At 45.2% G+C, this 21,092-nt stretch overlaps 1 protein-coding gene across 2 annotated transcripts in view; it reads right to left on the bottom strand.

Annotated features, from left to right (window-relative positions):
- RNF216 (ring finger protein 216) overlaps positions 1-21,092 on the bottom strand; it is a 75,885-nt gene that overhangs the window by 49,409 nt on the left and 5,384 nt on the right. The window contains exons 2-10 of one of the 2 annotated variants that reach the window (XM_017734088.1): positions 16,187-16,191; positions 11,671-11,799; positions 10,432-10,565; positions 8,580-9,443; positions 6,956-7,032; positions 3,355-3,457; positions 2,333-2,497; positions 1,231-1,345; positions 810-949 (exon numbers count right to left, since the gene is read on the bottom strand). In XM_017734088.1, the coding sequence (XP_017589577.1) occupies positions 810-949; positions 1,231-1,345; positions 2,333-2,497; positions 3,355-3,457; positions 6,956-7,032; positions 8,580-9,443; positions 10,432-10,565; positions 11,671-11,737 (1,665 nt within the window). In that variant the 5' untranslated portion in view covers positions 11,738-11,799; positions 16,187-16,191. Of the gene's footprint in view, positions 1-809; positions 950-1,230; positions 1,346-2,332; positions 2,498-3,354; positions 3,458-6,955; positions 7,033-8,579; positions 9,444-10,431; positions 10,566-11,670; positions 11,800-11,943; positions 12,048-16,186; positions 16,192-21,092 lie in introns of those variants that run through there. The other variant, XM_008633456.2, reaches the window with a different exon arrangement.

Genomic DNA, 21,092 nt, shown 5'->3' with positions numbered 1-21,092 from the left:
AACATCACTCAGCCCATCCCTCCAATCCATTAAGCTATTTATGATTCAGCTAAAACAGATGGGAGAAGCAAAGGCAGCAAGAACAAAGAACCAAATTCTATACTGTGGAGGGCTGCTGGTTCAGATTTCCATGGGCAGAGATGATCTCACCCAATGGGCCCCTCCAGAGAACATGAGCTTTGTGTTTCAAAGGAGACCTTATCCATCTGCCTAAGAGACAAAGATCTTTAAGGAGCTACTTTAGAAAGAATTGTGGGTGCAGAGCTGTGAATTCAGTCTCTCCTCAGCCTAGGAAAGGAAGACAACACAGCAGTGGGTGTTGCAGGTTCTGCTTCAAAACACACAGGTCTCTGCTACAGGACAAACTGTTCTGGAGCCACAGGACTGCCAGCCTGGGAAGGCAGTGAGTGGACACACTGCCTTGGGCCTGGTCATTGCTCACCACCAACACTGAGCTGCAATTACAAGCCCTAAAACAGCAGAGAAGCCTGCTAACAATTAGAGGAAAGAGTTAATTAGTGGAGTTTTCACCCCCTCATAGCAAAACACCCCATCCAGAATGGTGTTTGCACAAGCAGCAGCTGCATATTTAAGTAAATATGAAATTCTGTGCTTGGCTTCTTTCCTTTAAAATTGAGTTACTTGGGAAAAGACATATGCGTTAACAGGTAGGGAAGGGGAAAACATAGTTATTCAATATTTGGTTCAGCATTTGAATTTCTGTAAGAGACAGATTTTTCATGTTTAGGGCCAAAACCTCAACATTTGTTGAAGATTTGCACATGATCAAAGCAGTTCCTATCACTCACCTCTGCCATCTCTTTCACTTTCTGCTCATAGAATTCCTGCTCCAGTAGCACTGGTGGGAGAAGGGAGAGCTTGTCATAGGACCTCCAGTGCCGTCTCTTGTTCTCCAGGAAGAACATGCGCTTCTCAATTTTCACATCCCCTGAAGCAGAAATAAAGGCTCAATAAAAAAGGGATGGAGCAGCCAGAACAAAGCTTAAATCCTTCCTCCACACACAACACCAGGTGCAGACTTTCAGCAGCTCACACAACACTTTACCAAGCAGAGGCACTAATGAAGAGCATCTCCAAAACAGATACCAGTGACAGAAACTCAGCTCTTTTGGGACCACATCCCTTTTAAGAGGGGTTTCTTTCTGCTGCAAGCCAGTTCTGCTTACAATAACGATGCAGAGAGCACCATACACACATCTTGGCATTTACCTTGCTCAAATTTGAAGTCTATGTATGAATATTGATTCATTTCTTTCCTCCTTTTTCGTTTCCCGCTGGTTTCAGGAGACAGCTCCTGCCACTTTTTGATAGCATCTGAAAAGGCCTAGAAAACAACATACAGGCTTAAATCCTGTGCCTGGAAGAAAGCAGGAGCACTCAATTCAAGCTGAAGCACAGTACAAGCATGGGCATAGGACTGATCCAAAACTGGAAAGCCAAACAGACCAAATAAAAGGAAATATGCATCTTTCCTTTGCTCACTTTGTTACTTTATGTACTCAAAGTAATTATTCCATAAAAACGAAATAGGTGAATGGTACTTCATAACAGCTCAGCTGTTAATATCAGAGTGGGCACCAGCTGTATTAAGCAGAGTTGGTTTGCCTTCTTTTTTTGTTGCTGGGTTTGGCTTTTTGTTTAAAAAGGTGAGATTCCAATACTCAGTGCTCAGTCAATCAAGTGAAGAGACAAGAAGTTTTGTTTTAGTTAAGTCCTGGAATAGTAAAGAATGAAGCTCAAGCAAGGGCATATTGGAGCAGATCTAAGTCAAAAACTTGAAGCCACACTAACATTCAGCTTGCTGATACTTAAAACAAGTGTCTTTGCATCTCCATGGCAGTGAAGCTCTTTTGTAATAAATACAGGACTCATGCCACAAGTCATAATAAGAACAAACAGGACAGCAATACTCAGGCTGCTTTTCAATTCCACGCAGCCAGTTAACCAGCAGCAGGAGTTAAATGTTTTAAGATTTAACTAAATGTCTAGGTTTTATTGGCAATTATACTGCACTTCAGTGGCGACGTACAGGAACACATCCCACTTTAATGCATCACCCACCATCAGCCAGCTCGTGTTTCCCCAGCTCCCCTATTAGGGAAAGTAAAAACTTCCTGCAGCATTCTGTCTGGCCAATAAATTTTGAAAATCTCTACTAAATGGATTAAAACTTCTTAAAAGGAAAGGAAGATTATTATAAAACCCATAACCACACAGCAGCAGGTGGTACAGTAAGGCCAAAGCCACCACAGTGGCCTCTGCAGACACGGGAGATAAGCCCAGGAAAGAAAACAGACTTGAACTGGAGCACCTTTCGTGTGATTGCATAGTGTCCCTTGAGCTCGTGCAGTGCCCACTTGATGTCCTGGCTGCTCAGCATTTTGAAGTCTGCCATGAGGAGATCAGCTGCCTGAATAAAGCACCGCTGGTCAAGGGGGGCAAGTTTGGAAAAGTCAAAGTAGTCCACTTTAGGCACCTAAGGAGAAAACGAAAAAGATTAAAAGGCTGCTATAAATACACACAGGAACACCACAAATGGCTCTCTCAGTGATCAGGACATTCTGCAAGACCACCCAAAACTCAGGTTATGTGTCACCCAGCTCTGAGCACCTTAGTACAGTGTGGCTGCAAAGCCTACTGGCCCAGGCACCTCTGCAGGTGATGTGCACAAGGTAAAATGTAGTTTAAAACCATTGTGTGTGGCTGCCTGAGACAGCAAGGAGAGAAAATATTTAGGTTACACTATGAAGAGTTAACAACTTTATTAGCTTGAGGTAGAAAGATACTTCCAAGAGTAGAAAGAGGTATTCAACATCTCTCAGGCCACAAAGAGCTATTTCAACATCCTCAAAGCAGCTCAGAGAGAATTTTTTGTTAAATGGATGTTTTAAAACACAAATAAAATCAAGCAGCTGTAGGGAGATTTGCAGTTAGGAGGCTGCAAGGCAATGCCTAAAGGCCTCACAAGAGATACCCGAGGGCCAAGGCTACTTCATGTGACAGAATAATTGTGGGATTCTTGTCTCAGTTATCAAAATGAACACTTGAGATGGGGCAGTGACAGGCAAGCAGGGCAGAGGGGCTCGCTGGAGGCAAAGGAGCAAACACTGCGCAGCTCTGGCACAGCCAAACAGGAAAGGCTTGGAAGACATCTTGCAAGCAACTAATTATTGCTATTTAACACAGCCTTACACATACCCAGAGGCCTCTTGTGAGAGCAAGGCTCAGTCAAGCACTCTGCAAACACACACTAATCAAAGCAGACATCCCAAGGTCCACTCAGGCTGAACAGACTGCCCAGAGGCAGCAGGAGATGAAGATACTCTCACTTGCCTTTGTCTCATCTTGGCTGGCAAGCAGGCTGCTGCTGGGGTTTAAAACCACTCTGCCTTCCTTCTTTGGGTAATCTGGATTTTCCAGAAGGAAGTTACAAAGTCTGAAAAGATAAATATAGTTACTTCAGGGTTGGAGAGCTCAGGTTCATTTCTCGTTTGTCCAATTTTTAGTATCCTGTAATTATGAGGTCATAGTCAAAGCCTGCCCTGTAAGGACCAAAGGTGGTCCTAGGCTAGAGCAAGTAAATGACTGAGGATTAAGTAAAAAATAATCAGCTGTGTGGCTGCAGAAGGAAAAGCAAATAGGCTTGTCTTTCAACAATTAAATTTACATACATGAAGCTTGTATGGATGAGCTACTAATCATTTATGGAAAAAACAGTAGAAAAATCCCTACAAAACCCACGAAAGGGTGATGTCTTCCTGAACAAACTATTACTACAGATTCAGACTTGAATCAAAGCCTCCATTTTCAGTTTACCTTCACATTAAAGCAGCCAGAGCAAACTGGTTCAGTGGAAGGTGTCCCTGACCATGGCAGAGGGGCTGGAACTAGGTGACCTTTAATGGCCTTTCCAACCCAAACTATTCTGTGATTCCATGATTAAAGCAGAGACAAAAGCATGTTTAAGATGTGTGTCTACATCGAATACAAACTCTGAATACAGGTTTCATTGTAACAAAGCTTGCAATCACACCAGCATTACCCAAACTCCACTAGAAACTGGTCTGGTGAGAACAGCACTTAGAAAAGAATCACTAAAATTGATGAAAAATTGCCTAATAGCCTGTAAATGCAGCATACCTGAGGTCCTACCACAAACAGCCATAACTGTTAGGTAAATGTAGTTTAACGGAGTATTTTAGCTTAGAAAAGACTCAGCAAGGGGTTTCCAAATGCCCCATTGCTGGAGAGCCACAAACACTCCAGAAACCCTTCTGAAAGGGCAACCTGAATCAGGCTCCCACAGCTTTTTCTCAGCCCTCACCAAGCAGCTGTGCTGGCTGGAGCAAGTAACACAAGCTGTTCCTCAGTTTCCCCAGCTGCAGAATAAGATCCTTCTGAAAGCAGCCAGGACAAGCAATTAACATTTGTAAAACTATTGGAATGAGAAGGTGCTAGGCTGCAGCAAAGACATAATTGCAGCTAATTTACATTCCTGATGTCAGAAATCAGTCCCTAATTAAGAAATCTGAACTGGCTTGAAGCATTAACCCACTATCAAGGCACGATTACTTTAGCCCTGCTTTCACATTCAAAGCAGGGGCATTTCTTTTTGTTTAATCAGGTATTGACATATTGAGCCAGAAGCTTTTGACTGAGTGTGAATGCTCCAGCACACAAAAGCTGAATAGATGATACCCTGCTAAGAGGGGTCCCACATCTCATCTTTCACATCAGTTGAAAGTTTTAAGAAGATCATTTCACGGAAAACAACAAAATATCTTGGCACTGAGCATTTAATAGCTTCCAGCTCCCACCTCTGGCCATCCCTTTGGTAAAAGATAACTGTTTTAATCCAACAAAACAAACTTCAAGGAGCTCAGACTGTGGTTCTAAGAAAAGGGTTTCAGCTGGGGCACGGCCAGGGTACATTTGAACTATCCTGCATGTTGCCATTTCAACGCTGAGGATTTTGGGGGATGCTGACCTTCAGTGTGTGACAATTAGTTAAATGGGTCCCGGCGCACAGCACACCCACACTCACAGCACTGTTCATTAATATCTGCACCACAGGACACAGAGTTGGTTAAAAGCCTCATCCCTGCCCAAAACCAGCCACCCTTATTTATTATATTTCAAGCCTGATTTAGCTTGACACACCATGGAGATCAAAGAGACCCTGCCAGCGAGGCTGACCAGTGCTTTGACCCATTTGTTCTCACACAAAAGCTGCAGTGACAACTCAAAAGATAGTTTGGTTAAAGGAATAAAAATATGGAGAAGAAATCTTTATCATCCAGTAAGTGGGTAACGCACCGCTGAGCAGACACTGTAGCTGGCCTACAGGGAAGCCTGGAAGCACCTTTTCATCTCACTGGGTCTGTGGCACACAATGGGAGAGAAGAGATTTCGGGAGCAAAAAGGGAAGGAACACATTAAGACCGACAGAAGCCAATAGTGGGATTTAATTCCATCAGGCTTCTCTAAATCCCCACAGGACACAAACCCGAGTTTTTTCACACAGTCTGGGAGGGTCCTGCAGTCAGATGCACAACTTCAATAGCCCAACTGCTTGCAGGAATGGCTCTGTTTATCTTCTACATCCCCACCACAACCATCCACCTTGAGGTGCACCCAGTCCATGATGTGGGCGCCCCAAAGCTGCTCCACCACTGCAGGGAAAGCACTTTTCAAAGTCCAGAAAGAAGTTCTAGTCTGTTGACTTTCTAATCAAGAAGCCTTTCTTTGGAGACCCGACTTCATAGCACAGGCAAACAGCAGAATAGGAAATCTATGCCCAGTGTATGGGATCATCCTTAGTTCCTGATCATTTAACTTATTTATGCCCCAATGACTAATTCTAAGCCTCACACACTTAAATGCTGCTTAATTAGTGCTCTAGTTAGCTGGAAGGGGCATTGGATTTAGACAAGTGAATACTCTGACAACCAACACCTATTCCTCATTCTTGTATCACACAGTAACCAGTTTGGACAAGCTGGAGATAACAGAGACAGTTGCAGAGAGAGAGAGAGAGGCCATCAAGCATCAGACATCAGTCACAAGTGATTTACTTCAAACCATCTCCTCTCGGTGCTGCTGGTGCCAGCACACGCAATGCTGCGCTGCCCAGCTCTACCCAGAAGGGCAGGGAGATGATGCCACTCAGCAATAAGGTTAATCACCTTTTTTTAAACTTTTGACTCCAACATGACTCCCAGAAATCTCCAGTATGATGAACATTAAGGTAGTCCTGAGCTGTTAATGCAGTTTGTAAAGCAAGTCCTCACATTGATTTTCCACTCCTTTTATTTCATTTTCTTGCTCATGTTTCTGCTCAGTTTGACCAAAATCAGTCCCTCAACACACCTCTAGAACCAATCCTACCAGCCCTTAAATGTCTTTGCTCTATTCTGTCACCCAAAAATGATGTGAGAGAATTCAAACAGCACCACTGCTACTTGAGCAGGTAAAGGTGATAAAAGTCAACATCATAACACTAAATAATGGACTCCAAGGCAGTGTTGGCTTTACCTGGAAGAATCCAAAACCCAGTGAAATGAAGGAGGGAATGATTTCTTCCAACTCAAAACTCACCAACTCACCTCCATACTATGTTTTACAGCAGTCATCTTAACACCTTAATCCTGACACTCTTTTTAAGAGCCCTAGTAATAGGTAACAAAATTATATGTAATTCTTTAAATAAGCAAATCATCTTAAAAGCAGAGAAGCTACAGCACAATAGAATTAGAAAGGACTTAAGAACAGCTCTATTAGAAGTACAAAAAGAAAGAATCTGTGCTCTTTGGCACTATCAAGGCAGTGCTGAGCCCCAGCCTAGATGTGATCCAGAGCAGTATCCCTGGCAGGTGGGGACATGGGAAAGTGCTGCAGTTTTATGACACACTGTAGTTCTTGGCTCTACACTTACACATTTAAGTCATAGCAGTTCTTGATGATGATTAATTCTTCAATATATTCCTTCTTCACATCTGGGAATCTTGCTTCCTAGAGGAGGAAAAGCTAAAGGTTATGTAGGTATTAGAGGAGCTGTGTAACACACATAGCACCCAGGACAGGGATTTACAGGTAATTAACCAGCACAATCCTGAGACTTGGGGCAAAATGGTCAAGAGATCATTTATAGCCATCCAGCCTTGCTCCACAGGATGACTGCTAGCAGCTCTATCTCAAAGGAACAGTGAGGGTTGTGATGTGAAAAGCCAAGAACACGTGGCCTAACGAGAGATTCAGGCTCTGTAGGAATGATCTACAACACAAGGAAAGTGTATGTTTACCTTCAGCATGCCCATCAAGGAGTTCCAGTTATGTGCTGAAATACAACATTCCAAAGCAAAAGGAAAAAAACCAACGAGTACACTCACCCAGTGAACCCAGACACACCAGAAATGAGACCAGAACAGACAACAAACCTTTACTGGCATTTCTGTGAAGGCTCTCCCAGTGTTTGCTGCTCTCTCTGGGGTTTCTGTACAAGCACTGCAACCAGCTGCAACCATGTGGTATTTTGTTTTGCAGGACTGGACTGGTCAGGGTTGTCAAGCAACCCTGACAATGCAAGAATAGCCTCTTACCCATCTCAAAGGCACTGATCAACAAGGTCTTACTCGGAAAGAACTGAATTATGTTAGATTGCTACTTAAAAAAATATTTTCCTCAACTCCACTTTTCCCAAGTAGAATTAGATATGGGATGTGGAAGGAAGACTTGGAGGGGATGGGGTGGTGGTGGAAGATACAGGCACATAAGAATATACTTGTTTGCAAGAAAAAATGTTCAATAAGACAGCAAGAGAGCCTTCCTCCCTGGCAATCAAGGGGAGGGGTGTGCAAACATTAGACACATGAATCATCCCATTTTTATTTAGCTTTGTTTACCATATATACACCATGCTGCCCAAGCTGCCGAATATACCAAAGGATAGGGAGTGTCCTCCCTGGGGGCTGTTGTTATAGCCAATGTCCCTCATGCTAAGCTTCACATATGGAGCACGTGGAGTTAACATACACAAGTCTTCATGCTGCGTATCTAGTTATTCCTTGGTGCTGCTGCTTGGAAATCCACACCACAAGGGCAACCACTACCCCTTGCCACCATGGTGGCCTTAACATGGGCACGGACCAAACTCCTTTAGGAGCTGAAAAGCAGCCCTGGCTCTCAGCCATGTCTCAAACTTCCCTACTCCTACTCCACCCTGTAGCATTCTGCCACTATTTGGTGTCTCAGCTTTGCTCATTTAGCTTTGTATCCAATCCTAAACCAGCTCTACAGCGTTGGGTTAGGAATCAACCAGACAAAACCAGATTAGCAGATCCAAGAGGGCCTTTCAGGGAACAGACCCAGATTATTTCACCTCAAACCAACATTTTCCAAGACAGTTCATCACATGCTCCTCACCTGGTGCACGGCTGTCTCAGCCAAACAAAGAGGATTTGCAGCTGTGTGTTCTGAGCATGTGAAACTCCACACACCTTGAAAAACCTGTCTGAAAACACCATGCACACAGGAGGCAGAGGAGCCCTGGGAATACTTACTGTCTCTCTGATGAGCAGCGCAGTGAGGTCCTGCTCCTGCCCAGCAGCTCCCTGTTCTGGCACATCCCCTGAGCCAAGTTCGTGTGAGCCCTGTGCAGGGAAGGCGGGCCCCGGCTGCTCGTTGTCTCTCCCTGCCTGCTGACCCGATTCCTCAGGGGGATGTGCCGGCTGCGGGGAGGCACGGCCTGGAATCCCGTCCTGCTGCGGCTCTGGCCGGGGGAAGGCTGGCCCAGGAGCCTTCTCTCCATATGCCCTCAAAGATCCCGGGTCTGCCTCTGGCTGCCCTTGCTGGGGAGCACAACCCTTTGCTACAGCCTGTGGCTCATCTTCCAGTGGTGGGAAGTGCCGGGGTTCCAGCTGGCTGTTCTCCCGGATCTCCTCCTGCTCCATGGTAGTTTTAGCAGCTATTTCTTCAAGTTTCTGCTCTGGCTCCAAGTTCTCTCCTTGCCATTCCCGAGCTTCCATCTTTTCCTCCTGTTGAGGTGGAAGGTCTGCATTCTCCAGACTAATGGTTTCTGCATTATTAGCAGGCTGTGGACTCATCTTGATCAGTGGCAGCAAACTTGGGCCAGGCTCCTGGTTACTTGTAAGTTCAGAGCTGGGGCCATTCATCTCAGATGGTCCAGGCTGCTGGAGGGCAACGTCCACACTCTCATCCCTGCTTGGTCCAGCATTGCTCTCCTCCATGAGGTTATTCCCATCTCCCTCACAGCGCAGAGCTGAATCCTGCTTATCCTGCAGGTCTGTGCTCATCAAAGGCTCCACAGCACTTTTAGATCCTCCTTCTCCCACAGTGTTTGCCCCCTGCCATGGAGCAGCAGGTCTGATGACATTGGGACGCAGAGGCTGCTGTTGCTTTGGGGTCTGAAAAGGACACACACAGGAGAAAGTAGGAATTCTTGTCTGCATGTTAGAATCTTTGCTCCAGATACTTCTGCATCTAAGAAAACTTCTGATGGGAAACTGATAAACAGCCTGTTCAGCAAGCACAGATAAATAATAAAGCACAGAACTGCAACCCACATATCTGTGTCCTCAGCCTGTCCCCAGGTGATACAAGAACCTTTGGCAGAACTGGGGATGCACAGGACTTTCAAAATGGAATAATTTCCTAAGCTCACTTCAACTAAGCTAACCCACTTCCCTCCCAGTAAAACAGTCTGGGAAGGAACAACTAACTGATGACATATTTGTGTTCTCACCAATTTATTTAAACAGGCAGGAACCAAAGCTCAAAACATTAATCTCTGGCCTTGTTCTTGCCTCTGGCAGACAGACTGCTGTATGCCAACAGAGCCTGAGTGTTCTCTGCTGCTGTTTTCAACTAAGAAGCAGAAAGGTCAGCTTTGCAACCCATTTTCTCAGTGCTTCTGGTTAATTTAACAGTAAAGTGCAATATATTCTTAATACAAGACAAATATGAAATGCTACAAAAACATAAGTGCCTGCAACAGCCCAACATGAATACAAATAACAGAGGAATATAAAGCATACAAAGTACGCATATAAATCAAACAACGCATGGTTTGAAAACACCTTCAGTGGAAGATCAAGTCCTCTTGCAAAGCACTCCACCTTGCTGGATTCAGACAGACAACTTTATGGGAGCTACAACCTTCATCAAATAGAACTTAAACTACGCAGCGTAGTTTAACAGCCTGGTTCTCCCCTCCCATGCCCAAAATATGACTAAATTAAGCCAGAAAAATGCCATCATTTCACCATTATTTCAGACATCCTAAGTAGATTGCTGTAACCAGGCAGGACTCAAAGGAATGCATCAGGTATTTGCACAAGACTTGGCTATACAGGCCATGAATAAAGCACTGCAGCTACAAGAATGAAAACCTACCTCCGCTAAGATGACTACATCATCATCATCTTCCTCAGTCTGCTGCTTTTCTGGCATTTCCAGCAACAAAGGCAATTCTTCATCTGAGGAATCCGATATCATGATAAGACTTTCATCCCTGTGGTTTATCCAGTCTGCAGAACAGTGAGTAAAGTTAAAGTTAGCTGCTGGCTCAAGGTAAACAACTGGAATTACAGGGCACATATAGCACTGAAACATCTGAGAAAGCAATTTTCCCATTTGCACTGCAGGAAGAAGCATTCAGAGGTCACCAATTCTTCTGCAAGGCATTGTTACAGCCACTCCTGTGTCCCTAAGCCTCCAGCAAAACACCTGCACAGCTTCAGCTCATCACAACAGCACTGCAGGGACAGCCACTGACACTCACAAAGAATCTTCTACCCTGAACTCCAGCACAGTCAAGCTGCTGCAAAAGTTATTACAAACAAGGCATGTAGGGAATACTTCTCCAGAGAAATCCTGGACTTTCAGTATCTCAGGGACATTACATTTTCTTTGTCAATGTGCAGGGCATTCTAGCAGAGAGATAAGAGTCTCTGTGCAACTCATCCTCTTCTGAAAGAGTGGGACTTTGCAGGACTACCTTATGCAGGGCCGAGATAAGGCCTGTGGCTATTAGATGACAACCTTGTGCCTCAAGGTTTGTCAAGAATAAAATATAGATGCTAGTCAACACAGCTGCTGGAACACAGGAGAGATATTCGAGGCAGGAACAGAGGGTTTCTGTACTGCACAGAGAACATACAACTATGCTTTCCCTAAAATTAGACATGTTTCAGCTTATTTTTTAGCATGAGTGTTCATTTATCACCTTTCAGGCATAGAGAGAAAGCATCACTTTAAATGCCACTGTTGAGTGAGTGAATGGGTGCCAATGCATGCAGCCCTATGAGGGCACGAATTTAGGGGCAGCCTCTCTACTATGGGGTCCTCAGAAGGATGGATCCTCCTTGGATCTGCTGAAACACCTCTACACAGTGTTCCCAAGAAGTCAGCAATCTCCCTTGAGGCAGTACAACATGAGAAAGACAAGAGCCAAATATTTTGCATGCCTGCATAACATGAAAGAGTTTCTGTAGGTGGCTAAGTTAGTGTAACAGAGCAGTGTGTGACATGACAGAACAGACCTCCAGCAGCTCCCTGGAAGTTCTGTGAATCCTGCTGCTCAGGAGGAGTTTCACAAGAGTGTTTTGGAAACAGGCACAAATCAGTACTCACCCTTCCCTCTGTGATTGCTGAAGCTGTTCAAGTTAATCACTTCTTCATTCCCACCTCTCTCTGCCATTTTAAACAGCTGCACCCCAGAGTGTCAATGCCCCAGCATGGCAGTCAGGCTCACATGAGGAACTGGAAGATAAAATAAAACCACGAGGGAGTCAGGCAAACTCAGATTCACCCTAAAGGGGTTTTCCCAAGACTTAGCTGCTAGGGGTTCTCCTGGCTCTCCCAGCAGTCTCTCCACAGTATTTTTCTGTACACCTGTCTCAGTACCTGAAAGGAGATATGTTGTTATCTTGTGTTCCAAAAGTTACGGCAGTCGACTGAAGAGTGCAATCAGGCCTGAGAAATCTCTGGAGGAGACATGAGAATTCTTACAGCTATGCAACCACAGAAAAGGAAGAGAGATGCAATTCTATCCAAGCAGGACTCAAACCCTCCCAATAGGTGGATCTTCTCTTGTTTCCAACCAAAATCCAATGCACCAACGCACACAGTGGTGTCTCTGCCACCATCAGGTGGTGAGAAGGGCAAAATCCCCTTGCCTGCGCTGTCCCAGGGCATCCCCACATCAGCCTGCATCTCACACACCCCAGATGATGTCACTACAACCACCCCTGTTGCACTTAATGCCAGGGAAGTCACACACAGCCCTGAGGGGAACAGCCAACAGGGATACCACCACCCCAGCCTGAATTCCCTGCATGCTGCCAAGCTGAGGCACAACTTCAGAGCCACCAGAGATGCTCCAAGCTCACTTGCACAACCCCCACGTTATTGGCATGTCAGAAGGAAGCTGCACCCCAGGCAGGGCAGTGTCAGTGTGTGCTTTGTGCCTGCTCTGTGAACCAGCACAGGAACGAGTCACATTCCAGAGAGCACTTCCTTACCACCATCTGCTATTTTAAAGAAGAGATTTCCTTGATTTACAGCGAGAGTTTGGTACAAATTCCAGGAAACACCATCTGCTCTCACAGCAAAAGGAGAGCATGACAGGAATCAGGTGCCTTCACAGGACTGGGCTTTTTGGAACTAAACTTTGCTACCCCCACCTGTTCTCAGAGAGGCACAATTAATCGGCCAGAGGCTCCCAAACAGGATTAGGGGGCCAGAGGAATCACTGCAAACTAAACAGGAGGTTTCCATTTTATGCTCTGTCAGCTTATAGCTCTCAATTCCCACTATAACAGAGAGGCTGAACACATACAGGAACTCCAAGCAGAATTTGATCACTGGAAGGAGAAAGGAGGTTTTCTCATTGGAAAGTACTCTTACCACTCTCCTTATCACGGCACAGAGGAATCTGTACTATTAAATATTTACTGATGCAGTAGTTGGAAGAAAATGGTGGGTCTGCTATAAAATCCTGTTTGCTAGTACACGAGCAGTATAAATTCCCCCTCAGTAATTCTACTTAAACTCCTCTGCAGGGAACAGGATTTGCAGCTAGGACAGTAAAATGAAAAAATCAGTTCAGATGTACAAGATACAATAATAATATTTTAAATGTATCATTTAGCACTTTAAAAAGCCTAGCAGCATGGGCTCAGTGCCTGAAGGAACCTTCTTCAGAAGGAACCTCCAGCACAAAGATTTCAAGGTTTGGCTACAAACAGCCACACTCACCTGGTCCCTGCACTGCTGATGGTCCAAATTTGACTGGGAAATTGGGTGAGGGAACAGCAAGAGGCCTCTTCTAACTAGCATTACCACAAATATGCAACTATGCCTGTATTTGAGCCCTGATACCTCAGTAGCACATCCTATTTCCAGTAAGCAGCTCCGAGATTCTCATGGGCATACTGGTACTTTGAAAACACCTGAAAAGTAAGATTTTGGGGGTGTTTCCACTATGTTCTTCATTTTCTGCCTTATAAGGAGAAATAAATCTTTCTTTATTTGCCAGAATGGCATGAAAGTGCTGTTCCAGCATCCCAGGCAGGTGCTGGAGCTGCAGCTCAGGAGCTGGGTCACTGTAAGTGCAAGCTTGTGGTGCAAACCCTGGCCTTTTTAAAAGGTCACATCCACATTATTACAGTTGTATTTTCCCTGGTACTCATGAATAGCAATCACCTAGTCCTGCATAGCACTTTTCCATCCTTAGCTGTCTGACTCCTTTAGCAAATAAAATCAATTCACACTTCTTGCGATTTAAAAGGTGGAGAAACAGAAGCAGGGATAGGCCCACCGTGGGCAAGGTCACTGAACAAACACGGCAAAGGATCGCTCTGAGACTGGCGGGGGAGGAACAAGGACATTTGTGAAAGCCACAAATCAGCCCTTGCAGCATCAAGTGGTGCAGACAGGGGCTGGACAGGTGTCTGCTCAGATCTGCTCCAAGCAAAGCTGAGTGGTTGGATATTTCTCCCCTCCAGGGACCCGTGGTGCATTAGCAGGGCTGGCTATATGAGGGTGGGGTGACACTGCAAATGCTCAGCACAGCCACCAAAAAAAAAATCTTCTCCCAAATAGCTCAAATGGTGCTTTGTCCAATGCTGGTTAAATCCCAGCTGTTCACATCCAAGAATGATGGATAAGCCACAAGAATAAGGTGGTATTTTCTAGGGGCCACTCTGGTTTCTGTATGCATGCTTCAACATTCAGGAGTGAGAAGGAGGTACAGGGAATAACCTGAAATTAAATTTGGGATAGAAAAACTGTCTGCACTTCCATACAAGAAAGTGTGCACACATCACCAAAAGACTCAGTGTTTTAAAAGCAAGAATATAATAAATAGTATTAACTGTAATACACAGTCAAGGCAACAACAAAAAAACCCAAGCCTGGAAAGAACTGGCAATTCCTCCTACTTCAAAACAGACTGAATAAAAACCCCAAGCAGCTTAATAAAGCCCTGCTTTGAGGGTAAAAGCCAAGCTTCCACCAAGAGCTAGCAATTCATTTTGTCAATACTCAATACAGAGCTGAAGTTTAAACAAATATCCATAAGCATGGGCCAGTTCCATCTAGTGGCATGAATAAGAAGTTTATTCATGTTTATAGCACCAGGCTGCCAAGAATGAGAAGTAACAAGATCAAAGCCACCCTGGGGTCTTGCCCTACATAAACAACAATAAAAAAGCAAGGAAGACAGATGGAAAGAAGTTATTCCACACTACCTTAGTGATTTCAGTGCCTATCTACAGGCAAAGAATAAAGCTACCTACAAGCAAGCTCTAACATGCCCATCAGCTCTTCCACAATACAGCCAAGGATAGGAAACTAGAGCTGTTTGAATAGCAAAGCAGTCAGATGAACGTTTTGCAAGCTTTTTAGTTTTTCTTCTTTTCTTAAAAGGCTCCCACCTGCACTGCAACACATCAAGCTGGATTTGGGACTTGAATCCCTATAACAGTAGCCAGGTGACACAAAATTCTCATCATGACTTCTAAGACACCCACTGACTGTGCAGTGAAGACCCACCATGCTGTAGGATGTGGTCCCACCCAATTTCACCTCTATATTACTCCATATACTCATAACTCAGTCACAGAATATCCTGAGTTGGAAGGGACCCACAAGGATCAGAGTCCAACTCCTGGCCCTGCACAGGACGTCCCAACAATCCCACCCTGTGCCTGAGAGCATTGTCCAAATGCTCCTGGAGCTCTGGCAGCTTTGGGGCCGTGATCATTCCCAGGGGAGCCTGGGCAGTGCCCAACCACCCTCTGATACTGCACACCCACGTTGTTTCATTGTGCAGACAACAAAATCCTCCCCATCATGGTTTTTCCTACAGCAAATTGAGAGGAGAAGCAGCCATTAACAGATCTGCTACCAGGAAAACCAGAGTCCATCAGGGACTTGGGTTTAACAGTTCTCTGAACTGACAAGACCTCAGACTGACAGCTGAGGTCACAGGGACTTCCCGGACAAGCTCCTCAAACATGCAAAAATATCATCCACAATACCATTGCTTCCTACCACTACTATGAGGTAAGGGATCAGCTGCTACAAGGTGAAGCAGGTCTCAGGAGCACACAGAATGCTTACACAAGGATTTCCAAAACCCATTCAAAATCCTTTCAAACACCACATGACATATTTTTAGCTTAACCTAAAAATAGCCACCATCGGTGCTGTGCATATATTTAATTTCCTGATACATGAAGGCGTTTCTGGACTGCAGTAACTGGCGCAGAACTCAAATCTGCTCCCTCCACCCCATATTTGTGCTGTGATGAGCATCTTCAGATGGTGCTGGAATTTAAACTGACAGTCAAGGGAAGACCCCCCCCCTTCTCAGCACAGTGTAATGTATTTTCCCCCCTCACTTACAGCATTTGAAATCTTGAACTCCCACATACTCAAGATGGGACTAGACTCAAAGTGCTCTTGTCTGGCTCCAGCTCAAGGCAACAGGACTAGACAGAAAGCAGGGGAGGTAGGAACTGAGATCCCAAATGAACAGGGGGGAGGGATAAAAAAAAAGAGCAACTTGAAAGAAACGTCAGCAACATCAAATCACTGTGTTTTAGCCTCTCCCCCACACAGAACACCACTGTTGCTCACCTACACTGACAGAAGAGCATCAACTCCCACTTTGTGCCTGCGGGCAGCAAACGTGTCTGCTGGTAGCCTGCGAGCAAGGTGAATTTCTGGCTCATTTCAAGCTCCTAAAACAAGCTACTTAAATAATGCAGGGCTTGTGACAACCAGCAAAATGAAAAGCTAAAAATTCAGTCCTTAAAAAAAATTTTAAAAGCATAGCAGAAAGGAAATAAACCAGACTGACTTACTGTCAAGCATTTCACTGAAACATTTCAAAGGGTTCATGATTTGCTGGGGGCTGCTCCTTGTAACAGGCACTGAGCAAAAGCAGGAGGAGTTTAGCAGTGGTTGATCGTGTTAAGCAGCATCATCCCAACTGAAAATTAGAAATCCCCTGATCATAAGCCCAACAAGAACTGCTGGACACAAACAAATCCTATTTGCTATGCACAAGGCAGCTACTGCCACTGCCTCACACCCTGCAAAGGGACAGAGCCAGAGGTCAACACGTGCGGCTGCAGCAGGGCTCCTGCCAGCAGGTTTGCACAGTTCCAAGCCTGGGAAAAGTGGAAAAAAACATTGATTCCAGCCCAAAAGCTTTACCCTGGCCTCTGAAGGCAGGAGTGTGTGGGCTGTGGCTCTCAGAAAAGACCACCTGGTTTCCAGCAGCACAACCTGCTACAGGTTTGTGGTGGCCGATGAACATACATTACAAGGGACAGAGAGTTTTCAGTAAGACAATTCCCTTGTACCACAAGAACCACTTCATGCTAGGGTGACCAAAAACGCTTCTCCCAGGAGGCAGTGTTCTGTTATGTTAATCTATCCCAGTTTGGATTCCCGGGTTGGCTGTCAGCCTCTACCCCCTAGTCACTCCCCCAGAGCTTCTCCATTGGTCCCCGTTCCCTGGTCCTGCCTTTTCCCTGCCCCCGGATAGAACTGTGAGCTTCGGGGTCATGTTGGTATTTGCCTCTGCAACCTTCGACAGTGCAGCAACAATAAATGCTCCTGGCAGAACACACACAAATGCCCTTCTCGACTCTTTGCTACCGACTGTAACACTGAACCCACCCGTGCGTCTGTGGGGGCACGCAGGACCCCACAGAGCCGGGCAGGGACAGCATTACAGGTTTGGCCAAAAGCTCCTCTCAGGAGCACAGACCTGGAGTAGACTTATGACAAGAGCATCCACACAGCTCTGCCACCAATTTTTGGACCCGTAGCATGTGCTGAAGAGAAACAACAAACCAGAAGATCATTTAATAACAGAAACGGCTGATGAGTTATAAAGTATTCTTGAAGTGTTTCCCACATTAGCAGCTGGCTTGGTTTACCAAATTATTTTAAACATGTACACTCTCTGAGAAGGGGAAGACAGGATTCCTGAGATCTGAGAAAAATCAAGGAACAGAAGCTGAAGCGAACAATAAAGAGCCAGGTAACATTTCTGGGGCAGAAAGCCACAGAACTGGTTTCACCACACCAAAACATAAGACAATATAACACAAGAACTGTTTTGTGGCAAGTAAATCCAACCTGAATGTTCACCTCCCCTGACAGATAAGACACCCAACACACACAGTTCCAAAAGTATCCCACCAGAGAAGCCACTATTTCCAAAACCACACCAGCCTGCAACCGGCTCCAGCAGCTCCAGGGCAGGACATGAATAAGGATGGAAAAGAGGAATGAATCTGGCAGCAATCACAGCTTCCAGTTACCTCCCAAAAGTTCCCTGTTCCTCACCCTCTCTTACCCAAGGAGAAGAGCACCGAAGGGAATGATGTCCTTTCCTCCCAGGCTCAGCACTGGTAACTGCAGAGTCAGGAGTGTGACCAAGAGCACATCAGGAGATGCTCCAAAAAGAGAGGCTGCAGATTAACACAGGACAGGCTACATCTCTCTGTCACTGCTCCAGGCTAATGAAAATTGCTTACTCAGGAGCAATTAAGAGAGCAGATATTTAGGGATTACTTGGCTTCAAATCCCCAGCTAGATTTTTTCCCCATTTTCTAAGTCCACTCAGGACTTTACAGGAAATATCTTGGCTGTCTGTACATTACAAGACTTCTGATCAACCTTATTTGCAGTTCATTCCATCAAGGCCACAGTATCATAATTATTAATCATAACTGTTTGAAGTACCCAATCACAATTTTTATCTGAAACAGAAAGTACAAGAGGAAAAATGTGCCCCATTTTACCTAATTCACCTAACAGCTGGCCACATACATTGGCACCAGTTTTCTACCCCAAACCCACAAAGCACTTGCATTTCCCTAGCAAAATATCTGCTCTGTGAGCTACTCTCTAAAATGTAAGACTGTAAGCTCTAAAATGTAAGCTGTTTTGAAGCTGCATTCATTTTCCAAAACTGGGCAACTCAAAGAAAGTTTTTCATTCCTTTGAGCTATTCCCTGGTGACTGGCATCAAGGTCAACTGCTGGACACTTCAGTGTCTTCCCACAACCCCCATCAGTCCCTTTGCCAAATAACAAGGCTCCGTATCATCCCACCTCTCTGACCAGCACGAGACTCCTCGTTTTGATGCATGCAAAAATCCACTGTCTGCACAAGAGGTGAGAGGTAGAAAGCTTTGGATCTGTGATTTCCCCCCCCACCATCCAACTAAGTCCTGAAAAAAAAAATCTCAATCTACAACTTCTAGTTGGAAAGGAGAGTTAATGCCGTTACCTTGAGCAGCTCATTTTAAGAGTGAAGTGAAAATGAAGGCTTTGAGGGAAGAAGAGCCAACCCTGAACTTAGTTCCTGTAAAGGGCAGTACTCTGCCTGCCTCAGACTTCTGGCATGTGCAAGATCATCCAGTGTAATCCCTTAAATCCAAAACCTCCCTCCCACATCACAAACACAGGTGCCAGCTTGGCATTTCACGTTGATGCAACAATTCAGACACCAGCAGCTCAATGCTTGGCTAGAGACCTACACATAAACCCAGCCTTGCTCTGCTCACAGCCTATCTCCCCAACCATCATTTAAAAGAAGTGATTTGTTCTGATTTTGTGCTATAAGGGTGGGGATGAATGGAAGAGCATGTGAAACCACGTGATTTGCAGCTCTGTTGCTTCCAGAGTGAGTTTGACTTCTACTTTCTTTTCCCTGAACTCACATGTCCTTTCCCTTCCAGGAAAGGCCAGGGGCTGCTCTGAACAGCACCAAGATTCAGACACCAGTGGGTTTAAAGAGTGAGGCTCCACAAACCCCCAGGTGCTGCACATACCTGCCACAGCTCCACACAGCATTAATTGCAGCTGCCTTCTCTTTTCCATAAAGCCAGCAGCCACGTGGAAAAGAGCAGGAGAAATGCCCTGTGTGCCCCAGGATATACAGCAGAGTGCTCCTCTGGTACTTGTACTTTATAGATCCCTCCAGGAGAAACGACAGAGCATTTCCTCTCCAAATCCTTAGTAGTTTTCCTACCTTTTTTCTTTTCTTTTTTAAGGGATCCTGAATGCCACTTTAAAAAGCTTAACAGAACAAAGAAATCCAAGTGCAACCTTTTAAGTAGTTATCTAACAAGTTTGATGCACGTTTTCAGGAGCATTCAGGTTCCCATCTTAGCACTGTTTTCACTGGAGAGGAAACAGAAATAAGGGATTTAAGGTTGCTGGGACAGGCTATGGCACTGACATTCACACTGATGAGCAACCTGCAGCCTGCTCAGCTCACAGCCCTGTTTGCAGGGGCACTGACAGCAGGGAGAACCAGGCTGCACACAACCAGCAACCTGCTGTGAAAAGGAGCAGTGAGGGATAATTAAACCAAAACCAGAAGGGCTGCAAATCAGAAAGTCAGTTAGTTAGTAGCAGCCAGAGGACTTGAAAATCAGAAGGAACTGATAGACTCTGATGGCATCCTGGATGTTGAGCAGCTGCCCATCACACTGACTCTGGAAAACACCTAAGCTGCACTTGGGAAGCTGGGTTCCAGAAAAAATTACAAGCATAATGCACCACCAGGAAAAAATGTGGAAGGAAAGGGGGTATTTTTGTCTTTTATTTTAAATGTGACTTGAACTTATCACAAGAAACATTGCTTTCAAGCACAACACACCTCACCTCATTCACAAAGCTGCTGACAACACAAAAGCTGAGACTTGACCTTGAGGGGGCCCACAAGGTGCAGCAGCCCACCTTGACAAAAAAGAAGGTCTCTGTCAACCTGCACAGCACTTTCAGAACTATTGACTTAAATGCCTGCCACCAGCCCTTTCAGGAGTCAAACATCCCAGAGTGCGTGACTTCCAAAAAGAATGACTTCACAGGTCCCATATTCTGGTTACAACAGCCATGCCCTTTTTTAGGGTCACATTAAGCATATGCACTTGCCACAATTCCAAAGGTCAGTGGCCAGGAGCTGTGGCTTCATGTTCAGAAGGGTTTCACTGCAATACCTGGTAAGGATGGTCATGTTCCCATACCACAGCTTGCTTCCTCTTCTCACACTGAGCTCCTCCAGCATTTCTTACAGCTTTGAAAGGAAATGCCCTGGAAAATGTTTTTATAGGATTCAGTCAGATACCCTCCAGATAGCCACTTCCATGGTGGAATTGGGAGAACAGAATTAAGGCGGTAAAATAAACTCCAAGAAGGAGGAAGATCTTGAATTGCAGCCTAAGTTGACACTATGCAGGCACAGCTGATACCTGACTAATACTCAAACTACACGTGTTTCTAGTCCAAGATCAGGCACTGCCTTTGAGAGATGCTTTTACACAATCAATTAAGAGTTTAATATATACAAGAGTCAGTTTAGAGCCAGACTGGGCCAACAGGCCAAGCTCACAGTGATAAGCCTTAAATGGCTTTACCTACTGAGAGTAAAATACCGACAGAAACCTTGTAAGGCAGGCGCAACACCTGAGCAGCAAGTCCATGCTCTGCACCAATTTCTGCTGGAAAGAGCGAAAAATA

This window comes from Corvus brachyrhynchos, unplaced genomic scaffold (genome assembly GCF_000691975.1).
Source record: "Corvus brachyrhynchos isolate BGI_N302 unplaced genomic scaffold, ASM69197v1 scaffold5, whole genome shotgun sequence".
Classification (NCBI taxonomy): Eukaryota; Metazoa; Chordata; class Aves; order Passeriformes; family Corvidae; genus Corvus; species Corvus brachyrhynchos.
Note: the sequence above shows the minus strand (reverse complement) of the source record. Positions and strands in the feature narration are given on the sequence as shown.